This window comes from Amyelois transitella, chromosome 2 (genome assembly GCF_032362555.1).
Source record: "Amyelois transitella isolate CPQ chromosome 2, ilAmyTran1.1, whole genome shotgun sequence".
Classification (NCBI taxonomy): domain Eukaryota; kingdom Metazoa; phylum Arthropoda; class Insecta; order Lepidoptera; family Pyralidae; genus Amyelois; species Amyelois transitella.
In genome coordinates this window covers 8598588-8625780 of record NC_083505.1, presented here as the reverse complement: position 1 = coordinate 8625780, position 27193 = coordinate 8598588, and the positions used below count along the sequence as shown (strand labels likewise).

General features: G+C 36.9%; 2 protein-coding genes across 2 annotated transcripts in view; one reads left to right on the top strand and one right to left on the bottom strand.

Annotated features, from left to right (window-relative positions):
* The window catches only part of LOC106133604 (E3 ubiquitin-protein ligase MIB1), a 153720-nt gene extending 131333 nt beyond the window's left edge, over positions 1-22387 (top strand). The window contains exons 13-18 of the mRNA XM_013333394.2: positions 18104-18359; positions 18644-18830; positions 19134-19441; positions 20019-20265; positions 20476-20636; positions 21115-22387. Of these exons, the coding sequence (XP_013188848.2) occupies positions 18104-18359; positions 18644-18830; positions 19134-19441; positions 20019-20265; positions 20476-20636; positions 21115-21255 (1300 nt within the window). The 3' untranslated portion in view covers positions 21256-22387. The remainder of the gene's footprint in view (positions 1-18103; positions 18360-18643; positions 18831-19133; positions 19442-20018; positions 20266-20475; positions 20637-21114) is intronic.
* Positions 22388-22532: 145 nt separating this feature from the next.
* On the bottom strand, positions 22533-25734 carry LOC106133549 (WW domain-containing oxidoreductase). The gene is made up of 5 exons (XM_013333322.2): positions 25729-25734; positions 24136-24389; positions 23563-23742; positions 23070-23337; positions 22533-22814 (listed from the first exon to the last, which is right to left on the bottom strand). Exons 1-5 carry the CDS (start codon positions 25732-25734, stop codon positions 22533-22535), a joined length of 990 nt encoding a protein of 329 aa, XP_013188776.2.
* Between the last annotated feature and the right edge of the window lie 1459 nt (positions 25735-27193).

Genomic DNA, 27193 nt, shown 5'->3' with positions numbered 1-27193 from the left:
TCGCGAGGGGCCCTGCACCCCGCGACCCTCCGAATCCGACGGCCCTCCCGCCCCCTTCCCCTTCCGGTCTATCCGAAAGCTTCAAAAATACACGACATCTAAACGCGCGCGTAGGTCGAAACGACGAGTGGGATGAATCTAAAATATTGGACAAAATTAAAAATCTTTCGATACGTTATAAGCGATCCGGTCATAAAGTTGTAATTAACGATCGGGTGTATAGAAATCGCGGAGAGTCGCGTGGTTCGGGTGCGGGGCGGGCGGGCGGCAGCCGGGCGGCTAGGGCGGGCGGGCCTCGCGTCTCGACTGAGAGGCGCGCAGCATCGCGCCGCCGCGCCGCGCCCCGCACCGCGCGCGCCCGGGCCCGGCCGGGACCGCCGCCGCCGTCGCCGAGCCGCACTGTCTGCCGCGTCTGCAGCCTGCCGCGACCCGCGATCGCCCGCCGCCACCGCGCATGCCGCTCTACCCCGACAAGGGATGCCACACGCCACGCCACGCCACTCGCCAATTGACATGCTTGTAATCTGCCCTAAGAAAAAGTTAGCTTCCCACGCTAATCATCTCGAGAACCCGTTGGAACGCTTACCTATCATAAATTTCAAGTTTATAAATAGCAATTAAAACATGGTTTCAAATAAAACATAATTGCCTACACTTTATTTTGATTTAAATGTATATTGTTTATTCCATCAATTACCAGCTTGTAGATAGAGAACATTAAATTCATAACCTATTAAAGCGCAAAAAACATGCTATATTAACAGAAACAAAAATTGTTCACCTAAAAAAGCATCAACCGTGGACGTTTTTCGCACACAAACTATCACAAAATTATTATTCTCACAACACTTCGCGAAGCGCAGTCAACACGAACGGTACCTACCTAAAATTACGATCTACCTACACATAACATTGTATGTGTTATTATCGTTATCTTACCTTAAAGCGTTAAGTTGGATAAATTCAGCTTCATCGTCATCATGATCAATATCTGCAATCGAGATGTCTGATTTAAATGAATCTGTAATCATCTTCCCATCGTCATTTGGAGTTCGGTGGTCGACCTGTTAAAGTGACCGAATAGAATACGTAATACAATGCGTTCATGCACCTGACTCTTTCCTGTGTTATGCTTATCAGTTTTATTTACATCAATAGGATGATGTTTTATTTCGCTATCACCATTTCATACATTCATATATAATGGCTTTATATTTTACGAGGTAGACAGAGCCAACAGTCTCCAAAATACTGAAAGGTCGCATTCTGCTGTTTGGCCTACTGGTGAGATAAAGATCCAAACAGCAATAGATGACAAAAAAAGCATAAATCGATCTCACTTTTCGCACAGAATGCAAATAATCTGCATGTACTTGCAGTATTATCATTCGCCGCCGCAGGACGCACAATGTACCACAATCAGCTGACTGGAGCGCTAAGTTAATACCATCGGTATCGGTTATCCTTCCGCTACCGTTTTCGTGATTATTTGAGTACGAATGCAATTAGAGAGGAGTGTCGAGCCTCCTCTTGTTTGTTTTAATTACGTCGAAATAGCCGCGCCGCGCGCTCGGACCACCCACGTTTTCTTTTATTGCAAATAACAATCGTAATAATTAAATGGCGTATGTATGCATAGTTTGTTTTATAACAATAATTTTCAATTAACGACATATAATTGTGAAATTATATAGAATTGACAAGAGATAATGTTCCGGCCTAAGCCCTGAACTCTGAAGTAATACTGGTGAGATTGCAATGCAACCGAGAATATACTCGGATCAAAAGCGATTATGATAACACAATGAATGAGAATGAAAATGAGTGAAAAAGCATAGGACTGGTTCAAATTTTTAATTTAGATTTTAAACCAGACCCATGACGCTTATTTAGAGTTATGATCATTACCGATTTGCTAACGGTGAGGGAATACTGCACATTCAGGTAACTGGATAAACAATGATTCCATTTAAATAGGTTAGGTTACACTGCAAAAATTGCGGATGTCAGGCATAAGTCGCTTCGAGTAAAAACTTTTCCAAATCCTCAATTCAAATCAATGATCGTGATTAAAGGCATATCCCAAACTCAGGTAAATACACAACCGGGACTAACGCCATGAGGATGGTGATGATTTTAGAATTAGAGGGAGGAGGAACATCCTTTTTCTACTTGTGAAGCGAATATTTTTCAAATGTAAACATAATTAAAATCTGGTCAGCAACCACCATACCTTACGAAAACTAAAAAGTTGGTTTTGATAGTTGGCATTCGAATAAAATATTGTCATACGGACGAACAGTCGGTCATAACGAATTCGGCTATGGAAACGTGAAAATATGAGTAAATTTTATTTAGCTAGATGATTTTGAAAATACAATATTTATTTTAAATTACAAACATCTCTAATCATCATCTCTCTCATCTCAAACTCCGAGCAAGAACGGGCGAGGCATCGTACAAATAGGAGCACTTGGTAGCTGTATCAATTTAAATTTTCTCATGCAGGTATATCGATCAGGCTTGGGCAAGGCGGACGCGTAGCTAGCTAAACTAAATCCGTTCGCTAAAAATATCCCGTTTACAGATAGATATCTTCGTAGCCTTGTCACTTGCTATAAGACAAAACAACCAAGAATAAGGTTTTTTTTTTCATTTTACACAATAAGGGGAAAAATATAAGATTGCCTTGCAAAAGAACGCATCAAACAAATCTTAGGTATTTTAGGAAAGTGCCTGAATCGAAAGCTAATAGGAAAAATAAAAGTGAACCAGGCCTAATATTCAGAGTCTTTCTACATTATCTAATCAGTATGCGTTATGCGGTAACATAAGTATCTGTTTATATCATTATTTTGTATCCATTCGCTCATAGCTCCGCCGCCATCTACTACTCCCTGAGAAAACACGTTTCCTGCTTCATTGTTTCCTAATTTTTCTAAGTTCGCTCTCCTCCTCGTCGCTTCGTAGTTTCCTTTTGTTTCATGTCTTCCTTCCTTTTACGTCTCGGTTAAATTGTCACTTTTTGTTAGCCGCGTCTGAACTGGGATTCACTTTGGTAACGTATACAATTAATAGAGCAATTTCGTTATTTCTATATTTGTTAAATTATATATATTTTACAGGAAAATAACATCATCGCCACCAATCGTCTAAATTAAACTACCTCCTTACCCGCCAAACCAATAGATTGTTGCGAGATATTCATGTTTCGTTATTTCACTAAATAAAATGCACACGTTCATATCACTTATTTATTCTTTTTGGGATTGACAGAACCAAAAATGCTCTTAACTCGAAGCTGCGTTTAGCTGGATTGATTGAAAATGATAGAATAGGCGTTTAGTGATAGCACCTTACAAGTGAAAAATAAAAAACGTAAGTAAATTAATTTGTTTAGTTATGGGCACACATTTCAGTACGGCTATGTTAGCAATGCTGAATTAAGGCAACTTGACTTTAATTAATCACAAACCTGCGGTACTATCATCCTATTCTCTGTTCACATATGCGTGTAGTTAGTTTAGAAGACGTAACTGGATGAGTGAGGGGCGTTTAACGGGCTAATTATCAAACGGCTAATGAAGTTTGTATTCAGCGGGCGGGCACGGGGCGGCGCGCGGGGCTGCCGGCTGTACGTGCGGCGACTCGCAAAGAACCCCACCTGATAACTCCCCGCTCTCCACAGAAAAATTGCAGAGAAAAAGTTTCATCGCAGGGGAACGTGAATAAAATGAAGAATTGTGTCGGCCGCTTTTGGGATTATTCCTAACATAAAGTTCCTTAAGATCCTTTTCTTTCGGTTTCAATTCATCAAGACGTCTCTTTATGGCAACGGACTGATACTTATCTGCATGTTTTCCTCGATGCGGGGGTAATGTTTTGTTTTTAACTATCACATTCTAATTGGCTGGTGCCAAACCTAGTTCAATAAGATTTATTTTACCAAATTAAAAGTACTATGAATATTCATATTCATAATACTCGTAAAGCAAAAGAAATCAGTATTAAGAGATCGTGGCAAGTAGAAAGATGTAGTCTCTGCCTATTTCTCTGTAAATAGGCGTGATTTTGTGTATGTACAAATCGAGAAAAACGGAACGGAACGATTTTCATAAGCACAAAGTATCTACATATATGGAGTGAGCTTTTATCAAAAAAAATCATATGCCGTGTTAACTAATCAAAAAAATTGATACAGAGACCTAACCTATGCCATAATGATGTTAAACTTCCAAATATTTTACAAAAATTAATTTACCTCGTTGCAAGGTGTTTTTATATTTATTGCTTAATCTGAAATGCATCTAAGACAATGATTATTGGCCATATCACTTCCGTTCAAATTAATTTCAAACCATAACGTGAATCTGGTTTCTTCATTATTAAGGAAGGTCAAGGCAAACGTACTTGATCAAAACAGGTACGTCCTGGCGAAAGTTGAATGTAAATGAAACGAAAGAAGTCTGCAGAGCCGAACTACTGAGAATGAAGAATTTTATGTATGTACGAGTATGTATTATTTGTGTTTACTAGCTACGGCAAACGTTGTTTTGCCATATAAATATTTTTTTAAGTGCCGTGTGGTTCCTGGCAGCCGTGTGGTTCCTGGCACCAATAAAAAAAAGAATAGGACCACTCCATCTCGTTCCCATGGATGTCGTAAAAGGCGACTAAGGGATAGGCTTATAAACTTGGGATTCTTCTTTTAGGCGATGGGCTAGCAACCCGTCACTATTTGAATCTCAATTCTATCATTAAGCCAAACAGATGAAAGTGGCCTATCAGTCTTTTCAAGACTGTTGGCTCTGTCTACCCCGTAAGGGATAAAGACGTGATCATATGTATGTATGTATGTTTAAGTAATTTCTAGTTCAAAAAAATGTTAAGGGTGGACAACCCTTATCACTAAATGGTATGAATAATAGATGTTGGCCAATTCTCAGACCTACTCAATATGCTCACAAAATTTCATGAAAATTGGTCAAGCCATTTCCCGTACTCCTCGTACGGGAACTAACATTGTGACACGAGAATTTTATGTACAAGATGTAACTCATGCCGATGTCTATACCTGAAAAATTTAATGATACACGATTATTAATTTACAATACATTACGGTTATTATTATGTTTTGTGGGCCTAGTGTGCGCCCACGACTTTGTCTGCGTGAAACCGAAGATCCCGTTTATTTCCGTTTTCGTGGAAATAGCGCAGTGCACCTCTAAGCCTCATAAAGGGGGCCTACATGGCAAAATTCAAATCTCTAGGTTTGCCATTGTAGCCAATGAATTAATCAGTGATTCCTTTTATAAAGAAGATGATTTGATCAGTTCATATCATAAATACAAATAACTTAAAATAAACCAAAACACTCATCGTTTTAATTACACGTTGCAGTACTGAATATAAAATGAGCTATAAGTCTTCGGTAATTGTTGTAAAAGATAGGTAATTTGGGAGTGGGTTTATTATCGGATGGGCGGCTGGGCGCTCCCCGGGGCAGACGGCGCATTACTGATGGCGGCTGGGCTCCACACATGCTGCTAATTACTCATTTAAGAATCGCCCACCAAATATAACAGGGAAATTTATCCACTTGGACCGGGCTGACTGCAGTGAAGGAAAATAAGGTTTTAGTGAGATGGAGAGAATATTAAAAATTCTGCTCTAGTAAAATCTCTTAAAGTATTACTTATTGAATTATAAGAGTATGTTTTGGGAAAGTCTTATACCTAAACGACCTTTAAGTGTTGTTGGTCTAAAAATTTGGCAAAAAATAACAGTGTCAAGCTTATTTGAAGTCTACGCCATAGGCTTTTGTAAAGCCTACGCCGTAGGCTCTAGCAAGATCTACGCCTTTGGCGTTTGTAAGGTCTACGCCGTAGGCTTATATGTGGTCTACGCCGTGGGTCATTGTTATGTTTACGTCGTTGGCGCCTATGAGGTCTACGCCGTAGGCTTTTGTGTGGCCTACGCCGTGAATTATTGTGATGATTACGCCGTTGGCGCTTGTAAGATCTTCGTCATAGGTTCTTGTGGTGTTTACACCGTGAGCTTATCCAAAGTCTACATCGTAAACTGTTACTTCTACTATCTATCTACGTAAGAATAAAAAAAGACGCAAACTTTATATATACAAGCAACCCACCTGGAAACCTGGTGTAATGACGTTGTCCGTCTGGAATAATATAAAATACAAATTCAACGTTGAAACGGTTGAATTTTCTTTTAATATTGTTTTAATAATTTTCTAGTGTTATCCATCAGTTTTTACCGCTATCCATGCTATTCCGAATTTACTCAGTAAAGATTTTTAGATTTTTTTTAAAGCAATGATTAGAGAAAATTTAAGTAAATACGGGACATATTACACAGCTTGAGTAAACCTTACATTCAAGTTTTTAACATTGTATTACATAATGCAACATGTTTTAAGCCGACTCGTATTGAAATAAGTTTAAGATGGAATATTTGGTACAGCGTATTAACTCCGATATTTCATGTTTCCTCAATGTTTCGAACAGACCGATGAGAGGAAAAAGTTTGATTTTCCAAAAGTACATTACCGCAAAATGTTGCCATATTTTACTGGAGAGCTTCACCGTTGTTTTGACTGTGCCAATATTTTGTACACATACTCATCGCGTATTTACATTTACATATGTATGCGATGAAAATATCTTTTGAGTTTCACGAGAGTTATCGCGAGGTGTTTTACAAGTTCTGTTTTATCACACATGACTGGCATCTGTGGCGCGTTTTTTCTGTATATCTGAGGTTGCGAGTTTGATCCCCAGTCAAGTCATCATTTTCGTTAAAATTCTTTCACATCGTGTCTAAGGAGATTGTATTATGTATCGCGTTAGTTAAAAGCCCGCGTATAATTAAATGTGTTGTAGAAAAAAAATAAGAGAAATAACATTAATTTATTTTACGTTTTATGACAGCAAGCGTTGCTATTAAATTCTGTGTCCATAATCTGTAAATATGAAGAATGTATGAAATCGAAAAAAATAAAATTCTGATGTCCAAACGAGTAGCTAGCCTTTTTCATATACTTTTGTCTGGTTGTTTTACATATTTATTTCCGAAATCAGTACAGGACTTCTTTTCATGTCAAATTAGAAATATAAATTGAGTATGAAATATATTTTTCCAGACATATCATTTGAGCTCAAACAGTCTTTACCAAATACCTTCGCCCGATCTTATCAAGTTTCATATCCATTATACATTGCCAAAAATCCAAGATAAAACTAATAAAAATTCTTTGAAGTGAAACGTCGTAGCGCTTTCAAAGTTTTTACACCACACCTTTTGCAACGCCATTATTTTGTTTTATTCGTTACGTTATGTTAACGTATACGTACCGCCATCTAGCGGTCGTTGCAAACAGCTTTCATAAAGTTCTAATAAATGTAGTTACTCTGCTTGCCGTTCTGCGCTTGCACACTCTGATAGCAACGATCAAGTTCCCCTTTCGAATACGATCATACATAATACATAGAACACCGAAACAGCCGTCCCTGGCAGAGTCCCTTGCTCCGTGACATCACTTTACGTTGGCCAACTTTCATTCATTGAGCTCTACAGCCGCTTTTTATATTAACTCTTACTTATGATAGAAAACTTTATTGAGCCTTTAAAATGCAGTGCAAATTCTATTACAATATTTATTGCAGATAGGTCCAACTCGTTGGAAAATTTAGTACTTATATATCGAAGGGAAATTTAATGGAATTGACATGATAGCACATTCTGCGGAATATTTTCAGGCAAAAATACCGTATTGTCTAATTAGTAATTATCTGTTTGCCTAACTATTGTAGGTATTAGAACTAATATTGCCTTGTCTCCAAATGTCTGAACAATTGAATTATAGATATCCGGTGATATTTTTCTACTTAGATATAATAGGCAACATGGTGAATGGAACGTTGTAGACCAAAAGTACCCTAAACCAGCGAACTTGCGAGTTTTGATTGTGGATAAAACGAAAGAAGTATGCAGTTGTTTGAAAATTTAATAGAAAACACATCTCAGTGAAGTATTATTAAAAGCTTTTATTTACATTATATATTTGCAAAGATAGTTAATGAATAATCATGAATTGCCTACTTTCTTATTTGTTTTTATGTTATTTTTTCATTTGTAATATTATATGCGTCTGGTTTCGCGTCTTAAGCTTCAGAACATTTAAAGTACCTTTACCTTTGGTTAAATTTTCTGCAATATGAATTTGTGTCATCGTTTTATCACATTTAAATTTTTAATTTATTTGTGCTCCATCTTTCATTTGTAGCATGCGGTTTAAGTAATTAATCATCGAAAATTTTAAAATACTCTTTCAACTAAATTAACTGCCTGTAGAATAACATTTATTTCTTTTATCAGATTACTACGCGACCAATTACGCAACCCTTCGCTCTGCATAAAATATGAAATATTTTGATTCATTACTATTTTCTCAAATTTGCTTTATTTATGTCAAAATATTTCGTCCTGATACACAAAATAACACTCTTCACATATATATACTATAACTAGTCGAATGGTAACGTCGACATAGCCGTGTGGAAGCGTCATAAGAGATTCAGCGGCTTCTGGACTGATGCCAAAGATTCGTCTGGTGGTTATTTTCGCGCGTCATCCGCCAATAACAAGCCTTACATTCTATACATATCATGGTATAATTCTTCCCCACAGACACACTCATCACATCACACCACTAGCTTTCTTTGTCTTATCTGTTGAGCCAGACAATTCCATTCAATAAAAATAAAAAAAAATACTAACCCGAATTGCACGCAAGTAACTCTATTAAAATGGTCTTTGTCTAGTATTCATTATCCCCCTGTCTAGTTTCGAATTCTTTTGTTAGCGGCAGTCGCTGCATGGATGCATGAATAAATTGTTTTTGAAAGTTGAACATTCTGAACAAACTGGTAGGTCAAGATCCCTTTCTCATAGAAAACTTCTTTGTGCGATAGTAAAAAGCGTGAACTATTAAAGGGCGCGGATCGGGTTGATTCTGGATTTGTTGCTGTGGATCATTATTATTTAATGTGTGGCATTGAGTGTGTATAGTAAGTACAACTAGCTAAACTTATATTTAAACGTATGTTTATAAGAAGCAAGACATATACATGCTTCATTTTACTCACTTGAATGTGATCAGAAAACAATCGACTTTGTCGTACATGGCAGCGGCCGCGCCTTTTTTTCAAAAATAAATTGTTCCAATATGTGTCCATAGAGTTTGAGTCACGGGTTTTAAAAGAATATTTTTTTACATTTTGTGTTCAACTGTTTTTCGTAAAAGCTACCAAATGACAGAAACTATTCCACTTCGACTCTATTTACATGCTATGGGCACAATTTTTTTTTTCACAGACTGAACCTCCAAGTTGATATGCATGCTCCAAACCCATGTTCAAATTACGCTTTCAAGCATCGTTATATTATTATTTTAGTGTATTTATCATTAATAAACATCATTAACTCATGATTTCATTGAAAAGGGAAATAGACATGAGCAGCGGGCTAAAATTGATATATTTTTACTGGTAATAAAATTTTGAGTGAGACACGATCGATCAATTTAATTTAGCATGACTTTTTCATCACAAATGAACTGATTATTTAAAATAAGTGCTTGACGTTTCGTAACATACTCATCCCATTTCATAATTTAATAAATTTAAAAACTACAAAAGCTATTATATACTAAAGTAAATATACTGGCTTTGTTCTTAGATACAAAAATGCACCAATTTTCTAGTCTGACTAGAAATCCTCCAGCACTTATGTCAAACAGAGGTTTTTTTATAGACTATAAAAAGTATTATTGTTACTTAAAATGTGAAAGATAAATGTATTAATAAATTTCTTTAAAGCATTGCGCGCCCGTGACTGTACACTTTGTAAGCAGTTTACCAATAGCAATACAACTCAAAGCAGTTGTAATAGCAGTAGACAAAGGCAAGATTTGTTTCCCCATTAATATGAAATGGCATATTGTCAGGGCCGGGCCGCTCGGTGGCCAGTGAGCCGCGACCGAACACATAATGAGATGCAGTGTGCCTCCAGATGTGCCGCAGGCGCGGCCCTAAACATCCTACACTTTTGTTTTTTGCCGCTTTTTGCCATTCGACTTACAAGAATGAGACGACAATAAAACGTATTTTTGTCGTCTCATAACTTTTGAACACATCAATCAATTTAAAAACATAACCAACCAATACTGTTTATCAAATTCAGTAAAATCCCGTGCTTAAATTTAGATACCTCTAAAAAGAAATCGGTGTAATGTTAAGAGTATTATTATAATTGCAGTTGAATTTGTTTATGCACTATCTATATTTGCATTTGTGTTACAACAATTGCAGTTTCTGTCGCTCGCTTAATTTACATTTCTATGGAACACCAAAAATAATATTACATACGTACATATAGTTACGTCGATATTCCTTGCAGGGTAGGCAGAGCCAACAGTCTTGTAAAGAGTCAGGTCATGTAAGTACAGCTGTATGACTTGATGATAGAATTGAGATTCAAATGGTGACTGGTTGCCAGCCCATCGCCTACAAAAAGAATCCCAACTTTATTAGCCTCTCTCTTAGTCGCCATTTACGACATCCACGGGAAGATATGAAGTGGTCCTATTATTAATGGTCAGAAACCACACGACACAAAATTATATTGATTAAAAATATTGTAAATTTGTACCTACTACAATTACGTAAATTTCGAAAATTTGCACTCTGTGCGTTCTTTTTTTAATCTTTTAAATAATATTTGGTGGAAGATTTGTGTGTAAGTTTAAGAACTAACTTCGACAAATGCTTTGCAAATATTAATATTCAAATTAACTGAACAATTTTTATCAACTGACGCAAACAGTAAAGTGACTATTATGTAAAATTCCGGTCTAACATATTCTTGAATTAAATAGTTTTCTGACAGTCAAACTGATAAAAATATTTAAAAATGATCGATAAGTTTAAGTCAATATCACAAATATAGCTGTGTGAAACAAGTTATTAGTAATAAAATTTTTACATTTCCTACTATAAGATAAATTTCTTGATTAAATATCACGACTATCAAATATCACAGGTCATTCGGTTATCTGTCAGTGAAACAGAGAAATTAAAGTTATGGAAAGTACATGAAGTAACAATTATCACGATGGTTCACTAAGAGAAAATAGACAAACTGTTGTTCCCGATCAAATTACTTATTCGCATAATGATGTGCTAATGTTTAAAAATGTTTCACCATCGCCTCACATAGCTGCTTCCCTCTCACATCTAAATATAATTTGGTGAGCGGAGAAGACCGGAGCCCTGGCCGGCGTCGCCCTGACGTTTATTTATGTTGCCTCAGTCAAAACCTACGCCAGATGTTATTTTACGGCAACTCTCCTCAGAATAAACCATTTCTGTTTTACTTACTAATTCGTTACCCTATTGTATTTACCCACGTACACACGAATTATTTGTAATGGACATTCCTTGCAAATATTTACATAAAATTTTTAAAATTAATAAAATTGATCAGCTTACAATTTGAAATTGAATAACAGCCATACATTTAAATCCAAGAACATTGTGCACTCAAATGAAAACCGCTTACACACATGGTTTTAGAGATACACTTGAAAACTATAGTCAACAACACAAATAAATTTGGAGGCAAATCTCCGGTCACTTTGGGTATTTCCGGGCTCGCTGGCACGCCCGCGCAGCTCCATACTTCTTTACATTCCATACGATAATAAGCACTATGGGAAGTAAGGAAGCACGGAACTCGCGCAAGGCTTTTTGTCTTCGAAGATCAGCACACTGAAGTCATCCACGGAACCGATGGTATTTCATGTGACGCCATCTCTTGGAGGATGGTAGTGGGTTGCAGCGATCCCACGGCTTAAGATCGCGGCTCTTCAAGCCGTGGGGGTAGCAGCGCGACGCGGCGTGGTGGCAGCTCGCAGAGCACTGGCAACGCGAACGATGCGCACGCGCAGACCAGCTCTAAAAATGGAGTCAACCGGCGGAGTTCGCTTACGACTGACGAGTACCATCCATTCCAAATTAGTATTTTCCCGAAATAGAACCGACGGCAGGCGTCCACCGGATCGGTTTCCCGAACGTGCACCAACGTGCACCATGCGGCGAATCACCGAGGTGCACATCGGAGCCTCGGCTAAGTCTACGCTGAGGCTCTTATGTAAGCAGGACCATCGTGAACCGCGTCGCGTGACGACCGTATCGAAAATAAATGTGCACCCAGAGTACGACGCTGACGCACGCCACATGTGCGCGCTCCCGTCAGCGTTTCAATAGTCGCGCGCTGGAGGGGATTCTATTATTAGTTGTATACCATCCACCACTGTCACCTCCCGCGGGGTAGTCGAGCTATACATAGTTCTGATCACAAGATCTGGCAAGCCTAAGCGTTCATTGACCCCTGAAACAACGTCAAAATACACATTAGAAACACATCACTAATGTCACATTAATTGTGCTTGCTTACCATAGTTAAGTACACCGTTTCAACAGACTTCATTACTATTGCCACTACATCGTTACAATAGCAACATTATAATGGCCATGACAATACAAAATAATAAAACAAAACATCCATAATCTGCCATATTTTTTTTCCGAATTATCTATGGGCGCCATATTGATCTAGAATAGCACAGACCTACAACTAGGTATTGCGGCGGCGAGATATCGCGCAGTGGTCGTAAAGCTCACATCTACACTCACTCAGTCAATAAAAGAATTTTGGCAAAGTTTCGTAGACAAACAAGTGGGACGACAGCCAACTCATCTTTTGTCTGCTTGAAAGCATGGTTTTGTTAGCATTTCGATACTGAAATGTTGCAAACTTGTTAAAGGAAAATAGCAATATTCTTATGTTAATCAATAAGTTTATTTCATATGTATTGTATTTCTGTGATAATCTTTGAACATTTTTATACATATGTATGTATGTATGTATTTTTATACAAACAACTAGAGGTATTTTAGTTGCAAACAAAGAAGCAGTTAAACAGCTTCCGGCATAAATATTACACATTTATCAATTATAAAAAATAATTATTAGTTATGGAGCATGGAAAATAACCCATATAGAATCACTAAATAACTCTATGTTATTACATTTAATGATTGTAAAAATTCGAATCGTGAAAATAAATGTATCTTTATAAAGATAGTCTAGTGAAGAAACTGTGCGCTGTCCGCAGAGCAGGCCACTGTCCAAAGGCCGTCTGTTGAATATTAATGCGACATTGTTATTGACCACTAGCGCCCGTTGCCCCAATCGCGCATTTCCATAACTTACTATTCTGAATCCGTGGGGAATCAGCTCACTGTAGGAATATGATCACTTGCGCGCCACTCATATCTGGGCTGTAAAGTTTACAGCCAAATCTATTTCCTGCATTATGCATGTATGCAGGCCATCAGTGGAGTAAGTTGGTTCTCGAACACTCGCTACAGTACCAATGGCAATGCACGCGACGTTAAAATGTTACGCGGTGATTCATCAGTTAATTGTCTCATGTGCTACAGATTGTGCATGCCTGTTCCTAGTTACGCTCATTTAACTTGACTCCTTTAAGTTCAAATCTTTATTATATACACACATCGATTTGTGCTAAGCTTCATATCTCACTTAGGTTTACACGAGTCCACAGTATCCGTCTTTAAATTCTAAATGCTTTTTAATGGAGCATTCTCATATTTGCAATAAAGAAGATCAACGACAATGATGACATTAAGGCATTAACAATAATACCAAAAATAATATAATATTTCTGGCATATTTAGTATTTTCTTAACTTCGACTTATAGACCTCCGACATCAACGAGCTCGGTATGAAATGATATCACCTTACGTTTGTCTTTATCATATGAAAAAAAATACCATACAAATATATCAAGATTGTAACGTTGCGTGGTCACGTTTCTTTTTCATGAAAAAAAATTCCGGTCGTAGTGTTGTCTGAACCACATACACAAATAAGTTACGTGGTAACAATACCAGCGCAATCCCTTCTCGTGTTGTTTGAATTGTTTTATTTAAATAATAAAAGGAAGAATAGATTTATAGATTCATACACACGAGGTAGCGTTTAGATTTAATTACAAACTTTACACACTTTTTAACCCCTCACCAAAAGAAAATATTTATATATTTTTTTCAGAATAATAAAGAAATCTAGCGCATCAAAAATAATTATCTTCATACCATTGCTATTTTTGTTTTACTAACGTCACCTTACAATTCTCTAATCGGTGTGCCCTCTATATAAGAGCAATAGTTTATTATAATTTCGTTACACAGAAAATGTTACATAAATTCATTTCTTACACTATTGTCCTAACTAATATTTACTTACATGGATTCAGTTTTCTCAGAAAATCAGTTCAAATAATTTCCTTATATACTTTTTTACTTAACAAAACTATCATAAAGTAAAATTATCTTAGAAAGAATACAGTTTTTTAAGATATAGGTATTTATTATATATATGTACTTCAATAAAAATCTAAATATAGACTGAATGCAATCAGCATTATCGAATAAATACTGTGAAAATGTGCTATAGAATATATAGTTATACGCATTTATCGTAAGTTAAGAATTTTCACAAGACATTGCAACAATTTAACTTCTGTACAATCTTCTCTGTGCTGTAGGATTTGATTTTAAGGTATTGGTGGACTACTTAAACAATTATATTATAAGGGAAATAATACAATTATTTAAGGAAAATGGCTAGGTTCTACATAGACCAAGTCGACGCCAGAAACGACTGCCCTTTTTCAAAGCTTTTTTTAAATATCTTTAATGTATGTATGTCAAAAGTGTGTAACTACTGTGTGTGTGTGTCTATAAGACTGTACAAATGAAATCCTATGCTACAAAATTCGTCACAGCAGCACGAGATTCCTACGAAATGTATTAAACTAATAAAGAACCTTGAGAAGAATAATAAGAAAAGAAGAAAGAAGGAAAGAAGGAAAGTCGCATCACGTAGGCGCGTTCCTCCGTCGCAATACCCGTTTTCCTCAATTCCTATATTAGCTATAGGCTGCATAGTCAGTCGATAGCGGTCGACTGGTTGCTGCTGGTCGGCTTTCCTCTTCCATCCCTGAGCGTGGCACTCCCTATAAAATCTTTGCCACCTGGTAGAGTTACACTAATTAAAAAAATTATATTTTTTTTAGGATCCATCGTTTAACTGACACCCAGTGACACCATACTATAAAGCCAAATAGACAATACCTACTCTGGAATTTCTTAGATTTTATTACTATGCTCATTCGTGAATGTGGTAATTCTATAAAAATATCTTTGTAGCCTGACTCAAAAACGTTACAGGAAATCCTTATGCACTAGTTTTGTATAGTTTTCTACTAAACATACCCAGAACTACCTATATGTTGTGGTCCTTTTCTACTCTAACGCATATATTGTAGAAACGAACAGAAATGAATAAATATGGAACAGATTACATTATAATAAAGAAGTACTTAAACAAAAATGATTTTGTGATCGTCAGGCAAACGTCTACTCCACTACAAAACAATTTATTACCAAAAATTAGATATGATATCACAAGATTTTTTTATATTTATTCCGAAATCATCAAGCCAAAAACTGAACGTGACCTTTCAGTCTTTTCATGACTGTTGGCTCTGTCTACCCTGCATGGGATATAGACGTGACTATATGTATGTATTTCGATATCGGAGATCACACACGACTCAGACAGCAACAAAAAATATAGCGATTTAATGCAAGGACTCAACCGTAAGCATCAGTTGCACCATTAGGTACATGAAACAAAAACAATTGCATGAGCTTAGCTCACAAGACTCGTGAAAACTGTTTCAACTCGAATTCTCATGTCCTATTTTAATTTTATTTTGTTTCCCTTCTACTTAATTATAAACCTTCTGTAATTCAGTGACGCGGCGTAGTAACTTCAATTAATTTCCTCTTTTTATGGGCTAGCGGCTGGCACATTACTGGGTTTAATACCCTAGGATGCTAGACTCATTTCAAACCTCGAATGACCACCATGACGTAAATAATTTCAATTATGTTTTAATTAATTCTGATTTTTAGAAAAAAAATGTTTAATTGAATGCACATATTTATATGAATCAACGTAAGTAATGTTTGGCAATCAATGACGCTTTGAACTCACCGTGAGTAGGTAATAAGAACAAAATCAAATCTAGCTGCATCCAATGTTTGGTTCATGAGCACATTTTAAATTCCATGAATATAACACTTAGTTTGCATCCAGTAAATGAGAACGAAATGTGGTTTGTGTATGCAATTGTAGCGGCGTGGTAGCGAGGAGAGGAAACGCGCGGCGCGCGACTCCGCAACCAACTGTTGGTGTAGTAGGTCGCCGGCGCCGACCCGATGACGACGCCGACGTTTGACCTTATTTAATTAGTTCGTTCGTTTTTACTCTTCGTACGTAACCCGGCATATTAATATGTGTGCCGTCTAATTTATTGTTGTCAACTACTCCATTACAACGCCCGTTAAAGACCGGAATTTGCTGACGCTTTAAGAGCCGACAATTGTTTTATACAACGTATGCCGTTAAATGGGGATTACGTTATAATAGTTCCTCACCATGCCTTTTAACTGCGCTCATTAAGATCTGAGGCGCTGCTAGACTTGTTCTCGGCTTGCCGCGACTTTTATTTTGTAATGCTGTGGAAATATAATCCTTGTAGGTGATGCAAACGAGATCTGTTCAGCTATTTTCGTTTCGAGTTCATCCACCTCGATGCAAACGCTGATCTGCATCCGAGATCTTATCGTAATTTAGATACCTACCTATAGTTAAAATATTTAAGTATAGAATTTCCTTATTATTCATAACTTATATACTTACAATAAGCCGTTTACCCTGGAAAGGATTACACGTTACATACCTATGTATTTACATAGATATATATAGAAGAAAATTTAACTTATGACCAGTAGACGAGTAGTTCTATTCATACAAATCCTGGGGCAGTCGCGTACTAGTCTGTCATCTCAATGGGAGGCAGTTTTTGCTCTGCACGTGAGACAGGACCCCCTCTGGGGCAATTTTTATAAGAACAATGGAGAAAGGACAAAATTAGATTGTTACCCCCAGCATGAAGACCCAAAAAACCGATTTATATAGTTTAACTTCTTACGAATGGTACCAATTTCAAATATTCATGGTTGATTCTTATACATACAGTTACGACGATACTTTATTTTAAATTCAAAATAAATGTATTCATCTGGAAGAACGACGATCGAGTTTTGGTTAACATAAGATCTGCGTCAAGTACAATAAATAAAAAACTGGTCATGAATTCAAACGAAATGGAAATATAAACATATAACGTAAACGTAAGTCGCCCGTAGCAGTATTTTTTAGTTTCACCAACCTGTAAAATTTCACTGGATAGGTACTTTATCGGCTGATTATTAGGTATATCATCGTAGAAATAATAGGCACTTTGCCAATTTAACTGTAAGAAAAAACTTCTAATGCCGTGCGGTTTCTGGCGCTTTAGAATAGGACCTTTTCATAACTTTTCAATGAATGTGAAGGCGAAAGGTTTTTAAACTTGGGATTCTACTTATAGGCGAGAGTAATGGGCGAGGAACATGTTGAGAAAATGAAGCATCGCACAAAACAGCTGAGAAAATGTAGCATCGCACTATACGCATACGAATTTAAGGATCAGGTCTCTGTCGCCCATCACCTTACTTGAAAAAGTTGCTCCGAGCTATCTTAATAATAGTAAATATATACTTCTATTATAATTGGTGCCGTGTGGTTCCCGCCACTAATAATAAAAAATAATAGGACCACTCCTTCTCTTCCCCATGGATGTCGTAAAAGGCGACTAAGGGATAGGCTAATAATCTTGAGATTCTTCTTTTAGGCGATGGGCTAGCAACCTGTCATTATTTGAATCTCAATACTGTTGGCTCTGTCTACCCCGCAAGGGATATAGATGTGGCTATATGTATGAATACTTCTTATAGCATTTATTTTTTTATTCCACAGCGCTATGAAGATAATGCTGGGCAAGTCGCGGCCGTGGATCGTGGACGAAGCTAAAGACGACGGCTACACGGCGTTACACCTGGCCGCGCTGAACAACCACGCTGAGGTCGCCGAGTTGCTGCTCTGCGCCGGGGCTCGGCCGTACCTGCAGAACGCTAACTTACAAACCGCATTACACTTGGCTGTGGAGAGGCAACATACGCAGATAGTACGATTGTTGGTGGCGCATGGGGCTGACCTCAATATATGTGATAAGGTAGGTATAAATTTAAGAATATAAAAGTAGCAAATGTTTCGTCTGAAGGTCTTATTTATGTCTGTGCCAAATTTCTTTAAATTCGGTCTAATAGATAAATTTTTGTGTTGCAATCTTTAAAATAGATATTTTTTTATCACTAAGAAGCTCTGATCGTTAATCGATGGACTTTGCAAGACACAATTCCTTACGACGACATTCCACATTTCTTCTACGCGGGGAGGTAAATAGCTAAATATCAGCTTTCATTTAAAAAACGTGTTGCATAACATTTTCTTTTCTAGGACGGTGACACTCCTCTACACGAAGCGCTGCGCCACCACACGTTACAACAGTTGCGGCAACTGCAGGACGCGCGCGGGACGCCGCTGCTGACCGGACTCGCGCACACCCACGACAAGAAGTCCTCCGCGTCCATCGCCTGCTTCTTGGCTGCTCGAGGCGCTGATCTCACTATTAAGAATAAGAAAGGTACGCCAATGTGTTTAAAAATTGATCAAGTATAGGATTTTATGAGCGTTTTTTAATATTTATTTCAAACGTTAAAGCAACAACAGCTGACATGCTTATTTCTGTACATGGCATCCATCAAAAAAATACTCGTAGCGATGAGATGATAAGGGTTACTTGACATTACACGTTTTACCGATAGTACGTTATCAGGAAGGTCCACACAAACCAAGCTGCTTCGGGGCGTTAAATGCCACTGTAGGATGCTTGGTTTTTGTGAAAGGGTTATCCTTAAATTGACAGTTTTATTTTACCCGATTTCAGGTCAAACTCCGTTGGACCTGTGTCCTGATCCAAATCTATGTAAGACGCTTACAACTTGCCGTAAAGATGGGACTGGTGGTATACTGGACAAAGTTACTCCTGAAAACGAGCAGAGTTCCTTGAGCGTGGCTTGTGGTAGTAGCGCTGGTACATCAGCGGCTCCAGAACCTTCCACGGCTGGCGGCAGTACCACGCAGTGCCAATTCGAACTAACGTCAGACGAATGCCTTATTTGCTCGGACGCGAAACGTGATACGCTGTTCCGACCATGTGGTCACATATGCTGCTGCAGTGTCTGTGCTGCTAGGGTAAGGAAGAACTTATATGTGATTTTGTATTATTAGATCTATGACTGGTAGTTGACTCATTGCTTAGGTTGGCTTTTAAAAAATATTAAACCTTTAAAAAAAGATTGAAACTCAAAATACTTCAATAACAAAACAAAATTGGTTAATGTCATAAGCTATTGTTACCTTAAAGGTAAATACAATTACCAACTTAATTATGTTATATTTTCAAACGTACAAGACATTTCAATTCAATCAAAATTAATTTTTAATATTTCCACGGTCCGACTGACATAGGCAAATTTCAGGATTTGCGTAGAACTTGGCGATGTAACCATTAGTAATAAAAATTTTAAAACAAGATTAGGTATCACTGTCAGGTTTGAAACTTATTTGGACAAAACTCAATTCTCAGTTTTCAGGTGTACTTAGAGCGTCGAAGATCGAACAGTTGAAGTGCCCGAATGAAAAAAAAAGCGTGATACGAGTATACAGATTCAAAACTAACCGCGGCCATGCATGTTAATGACATGAGTCCTTTATTTGAGAGCGCAACTGTGATTAACACCATTATGATTATCATACTCAAAATTTTCAGGTGAAAAAATGCCTGATATGCCGTGCATGCGTTTCTGGCCGGCAACGCATCCGCGAGTGCGTGGTTTGCTCTGAAGCGCCCGCTACGGTTGTTTTTCGTCCTTGCGGCGACGTGTGCGCGTGCGTCGGCTGCGCGCCGCTCATGCGCAAGTGCGTGGAGTGTCGCACGCCACTGCAACAACAAGCGACGACGGCCGCAAACAATTCGAATGCAGCGGGGTCTAGCAATGTGCAAAATAAACTTGACGGTAAGTTGACATTGATTAACGATCCAAGAGATAAGAGTGGATGATGAAAACGAAAATGATAAAGTCTATTGTCACACATCAGAGGTCGTGCCCCAGATGTGGCTTGTTTCTGGAAGCGAGTTGCCATTTGAACAGCCATCGGCCATTAGCTTATAAATAATAAAACTACTACGGATAAAATGCACTAACGGCACGTCATCACCATTGCAGCCGTGGAGAAGGAGAGTAACAACAGCAACCTGGTGCAAGTGACAGTGAGCAAGGTGCCCGCGCCCGCGCCGCACCTCATGAACAATGGCGGCGAGCACGCCAGGCCGCCGCCCGCCGACGTCATGAAACTGCAGCAGCAGCTCCAGGACATCAAGGAACAGGTATACTTCATGCCTCAACTATAATAGAACAGTAATGGAGAAGGAGAGCAACAACAGCAACCTGGCGTGTGTGACTTAGCAAGTTACCAATCTAATACAAGTGACAGTCCGCCCGCTGAAGTGCAGAAACTACAGCTGCTACAATAGATCAAGGAATAGTTCACCTGAAAGGATAGTAAGTTACAGTACAACAACAGCTACATGTTAGTCGTGATTATAAAACATCACTAAGGCATATGTATTATCTTCCCTCTTCTCCAAATTTCTGTTTTTCCGTTTCCGATGGAGAAACCTGCTGAGATTATGCCTAATCAAAGTTTGCAAACTTATATTAATAATAGTTTCGCAACAACGTATAGGTACAGATCACCTCTCTTTTAACTTTTTAACTTTAATAATAGCAGTGGAGAATAACAACAAGTTTTGTAGTACCTATGTTCGTGTAATACTAAATTAAACCTCGATTTTTTCCTTTCAGACGATGTGCCCTATATGCTTGGACCGGTTAAAGAACATGATATTCCTTTGTGGACATGGTATGTGCCAAATGTGTGGAGACCGAATCACAGTTTGCCCAATCTGCCGCAAGCAAGTTGAAAAACGCATATTACTCTATTAGCCTATTATTGTTTAGGAACATACAATTCGTAATAATATAAGACTACAGAAATGGTTAGTTCTTTTGAATGGCAATTCATATTTTGAAAACATAACGTTTGCATATTGCATCTCAATTCTGAGATTATTATTGGCCTGTTGGCTTACTTCGCTTTTTGTAAAAGAAATTTGGAGCCTGATATATCCTGGCGATTTAGAAATAGACTAATGATAGGTTGAAAACGTTGATTGTCATTGTACGAATTTAAGAATTAAATCGGCAAAAATATTAAATAGTAAAATGTTTTCAGTAATATGTACAGTGTAATATTCTTACTCTTCTACTTTTTTTATTACTAGGAGACGGAACCAGTTAATGTAGCCCTTCTCTAACTTTTCCCTTGATCGAAAATTACTATTCGCTGCTGGTAATTTCTTAAATGAAATGTTTGAATTGAAGAGTCTCTTTAAAATCGACTGATGTTATCTTTCTTAGGATTTTGATGTGTCTTAAGTATGAGATAATTGAGATATGAGAAAATATTGTGATTTTTTACGAAATTTATATGTCATTGTGCTTAGTGTGATATAAAAGCTTTTCAGTTCCATTTGGAATTAACACTCAATACTTATTATATTCAAATACTTGTTTAGAACTGAAAATATGTATTTACCCAACTTCGGATGTTATGGGTTTAAGCCAGAGACCATGCAAAGGTTATATGGTCTGTGGTTTAGCACATAGCATCACATTTTGTAAATGACAAAGTTAATACACATTTAATGCAGTTATCACTATATCGATATTATCGGTTTAAATGTGTTTTATTGTATATTTAGTATTTTATGGTAATGGCTTCATATTGTTGATGCATTTATTTATAAAAATAAGATGTGATGCCCCATTTTTATCGTTACTTTGGGGTTAATTTTACTAAGAAATAAGGACTGTTCATGTTCAACTATTTATAGTTATTAAAATTTGACAATATTACTATTGTAAAATCAAGTTTTTACGGATTAGCCGTTACATGTTTATTTTTAAAATAAACGTACCTATTAAATATACATTATAATAGTATTATTATCTCCTTGTTTATTTTATTAGCTTCAGTGTTAATTCTCTGTAAATCAATTTGGAATTCATTTACACATACAATAGTATTTAACTTAAAAAAGTATTTATGATTAATAAAATAATGTTATGAACAATTTCTTTTATTTTCAAACTTTCGAAAGAGCCAATATTAAGACAATACTAATGAAAGTAAAATATAAATACATAATGTAATGAAAAATCTATGAATTGATTGTACCCGAGTAATTGGAAATAACTGTTTCATCTTCGGCGTGATGCTGCTTGCCGTATTCGTCTCGTTTGACTCGGTCGATGACGTCATCGTAACTACCAACGCGTTCGCGGATCACATCGCTAGTCAAGTCGTTGAGTCTGAAAGACAAATGAAGGTCGTTCGCTATGTCGCTCTCGGAGCACCGCTTACAGTCCTTGAAGTAAATACCCGATACGCCTTTTAGGTCTGGTGAGATGGCACAATAGAGCGGGGTGCTTGCAGCCTGGCACTAAAACAAATATTGGTTCATTAAATGTACCTAAGTATGATTAAATTAACTTGGTGTCGATTAAACAACGTATTTCCTAATAATTATTTGTGACGACTTAAATTAGCTCGATTACATACTTTATTCCGTAGTCAACACTAAGATAATAATTTGAATCGTTTATTTTCATCTTGCCTAATTAGAACTCAGAGTAGATATTACCCAAATGTTTAGAAACTTCATGTCATAAATTTATTATGCCTAAAAAGTACTCACAATTGTTTTCGAAAAAGGTTTCATAAAAGTGTACAGCGCCTCGTACACCCACCAATTTCGACAAAGCCTGGTCTTGACGAAGGAGCCAGGGTGGGCACAGAACACCTGCTTCTGTGTGTGCAGCCACCGGTAAGCCAGGTAATGCATGGATAGTAGGCCACATAACTTTGAAATATTATACGCTCTGATCGAGGTGTATTCGTCTTTAGGTAAAGAGAGTTGATCAATTGATAGCATCAAAGTTTTATGCGAGTCCCAATTTATGTTCCTAAAACAAAGACCATATAGATCTTACCAGATTTAAGGCAAAAAGAACCGCACGTGGCGTTACAACTTATCTTAGTAAAGGTGATATGGATTATTAAGTCTGTCTATTAAAGGTTTACAGTATAAAACCTACCTAGTTACTTAGGGACAGAAAATTGCTTTAAAAAAATAGCTATATTAGGAAAGGTTACACTGACCGACCTGTGTCAACCCGTCTTATATTTACCTGTGGGATTCTGACGAAACAAATACGATTCTAGCATCCAGAGCTAGAATTTTTTCAATGTTTATGAGCAAATAGTATTGGCTTAAATAATTGACCTGGAATGTGGTCTCAAACCCATCTTCAGTGACTGTCCACGGCAGGCCGAATACTGCAGCATTGAGTAACACAATATCAATTTTCCTTAAATAAAAATAAACACAATTTAGGTGGATCAACAAAGGAAAGTTGTGTAATGTCAGTCAGATGAAAGTACGCAGTAGGTATAAAACACAGCACTTTGAGCTGAAAGATTAACGTAATATAAACTTTTCATTTATTTTTCATGTTTCAGCAGTACATCTATACTCTACTTCCATTACTGAGTGCCTGACTAGTAAGGCACAGCTAAGCACCGAATTTAGGAACTTAAAAGGAATGTTTATGTGGTCTAGGGTGCACTAAGAGATTTCCCGAAATTCTCACAAGAACGAAAGTAAACAGGATTTTTTCAACGGGCGCTACTAGTACTTGCTTGAAATTAACACCTGTTTATATAGAGGTAATAATTGAAGTACAAAAACGAATTTCACTAACTTTTCCTTTTTTAAAATTTCATCCGTGCTCGCTTTCACAGACCTGAGGGTTGCAAGATTAGTTTCATAAAACCGGAGAAGACTTATGTCAGAGCAAACGTTTTTGACGACTGTAGTGGCTTCATAAGGATTCCGACACGCCATTAACACTTCGCAGCCACGGGAACTCAGACATCTGGTCATCTCCAAACCAATCCCACTGTTGGCACCCGTTATCAAGCATGTCTTGCCCGTCAAATCTTGATCTTTTACAATCTAATAAAAAAACTTAATAGTATGTAACATTCAATATTATTTTATCAAGTATTTCGAAAGATATAAGTACCTAGCGTTACAAGCATATCTACGTAGATATGTAAAAATATGCAAAAATATTTTTGTATGAGTACCTATATACATAGATACATATCTACATACATACGAACACAATATTTTTGACCTACTTGGTTGGTAGACCTCACTTGCTTCCCTCGTTTGGTCAATAAGCTAATATTCTCTTATTTTAATGTTCAAAACACGTTATATAGTTATAGATCATCTGAAACTATTTGTTGCTCTATTTTTAAATACCTAAAGATAATGATTATACACAAACTACTGGTTTCGAATAAAATACATATATTAATAATAAGCAAACCTCGTCAGCACGACAACCATGTAATTTGATGAATATGTAATCTTCTGTTAAAGCTTTCCAGTATCCATCGACGAAATTTTTCACTCCTGCTAAATTAACAATATTTCTTGTGCTGAAGTCACTTGTTGGTCTGTATCTAACCAAATGCCTGTAAAAACGTACCACTTACTCCTCTACCTACCAGTCAAATTTATTTGTAAAGGTTACAAAATAAACATAGTTTCATAGTTATGAATGTGTATGAAGCGAGAGAAGTAAGCAGGGATCGTGGCAAGTGGAAGGATGCACTCTACCTACCCTTCCGGGTAAGAGGCTTGATTTTATGTATGTATAAGTACATTTGTATATGCATACTTATGTATGCATAGTTCCTGTTTCAAAAGTAGTTCTCAATTCGATTACTTAACAATGTTTGTTCGGTCACTAACGAACCGATTTTAATTCCTAACACTTTTTTTTTCATACGGCCAGATGGCTTTAATACCAAAATTGTTGGAGCATTCGCGTGGGACTCGACCTCACTAACCCAAGCTATACCTAATGAAAATTCACATTTCTAGAATATCTACCTAATCTTATTCGTTTATCTCCTAACGACGTCAGACCATCGTTTCTACTGTCTACTGCAATATAAGATAAAATAGCGTACCGGACGAATACTCCAAACATTTTAACAATTTCCTTCTATGTAGTGCCTGCCTTATTACATTCAACTCGACTATGGTCACAAAGAATAATAAATAAATAAATTCAAATAAGAACTTGTCTTATTTATTTTCTAGTAAATAACGACAGAAGTTTTAATTTTTTTGTATTGCGTCATAAATATACGTCACATTTATGTACTGGCTAGGTAAATTTTATTCTGATTATTAGGAAGCTTCCGGGCCCGATCCCAGGCAGAGACTTCAAACATTTTTGAAAGTGCTTTACTTTGATCAAAATTAGTCAACATACATGCATTTTTGTTTACAATTCTGGTTACTTTTTCATAATATTTATACGGTTTATACGTAGTGATGGGCTAGTTGACTCATAATGAATTTAATATTAATATTCTCCTTATAGATTATAGGAAAACCTATAAGAAGTCCATGACATTAAAATAACATGGTAAATCACTCAATATTGTGCGTACCAACTTACATTTGCAGGTGGAATGTGTGGGAGAACATATTTTTAGTTACCACACACAAATTTGGGTCAGTTTAAAAAAACATTATAGGTAACATCGTACGGAACCCTCTTCACGCGAGTTCAACTCGCACTTGTCCCCTTTTTGTATTGGTGCCGGGAACCACACGGCTATCTATTAACGTACATAAATAATGCATTTTTGTTTTATTCTTATAAAGTAATAAAAGTACAATACATTGACAGAAGTAATTGGAAAAAACTAACATACTGTGCCGACCCTACGTAAAATAGAATAGAATAGATTTATTTTCAAAATTGGATACAAGGTATCACATATTGACGTCACATCACTTAAATCTAATTAAAACTACTACCGCTTCCAAAGCGCATGTGTTGAAGAAGCGGCGGAACAAACTACACTGCAGCATTTTCATCGGACGTCAATTTACAAATGTAGATCTCTTAAATCTAAATCATGGACGAATGCACATTGTCTACATTAAAAACATGAATGAATGTAGAACTGGTTATTTCAATACGAATATTCCGTCAAATAAATAAATATAAAATATGTACACACTGTACAAATAATGTCAACACCATGTCAAAAATGCACAAGCATTTAAGGGGCCATTATGTCAAGCTCGGGCCACACATGTTTATCATTAATATAATCCTCCGTGTTGTAATAAGCTTTCCTACAAAGCTCATCTTTAATGTACTTTTTGAATTTTCTATCATTCGTTTCAAGAACACTTTTTGGTAATTTATTATAAAATCGTAGAAAGAAAAAGGGAAAAGGTGACGACAAAGAAGAATAAAAGTACAATACATAAGAAACCCTAGCAGTATTTTTCGATATCGCGTAGGTAAATCACTAGCTTATCGACATTAGCTTAGCTTGCACATTACTAGTGACAGATGCGACACTAAGGCTATGCGCATACAAAGGAATTAAACGGTGAACCAAGAAGTTTCCTATCTGACTGTATACATTTTATATTAATATTTGCGTGTATAGCGAGGGCAGTCGTCTTTTTATAGCAACTGTACTTACGTATGTAAGATCTATAAAAAGAGTTTGTGAGTAAGAGTAGCCTCTTCTTTGCCAATACAGTGTCTCACTTCAATTGCTAGGCGGTCTTACAATGTCTATATGCATACTCATCATCATTGCAACTCTCACGGGATGAATTATGTAGTAAGTTCCCATTACTATCTACATCGCGGTACTACAACCTCTGTGGCTATAGTAATCCAAAAGTGAACCGGTTCAGAACATATG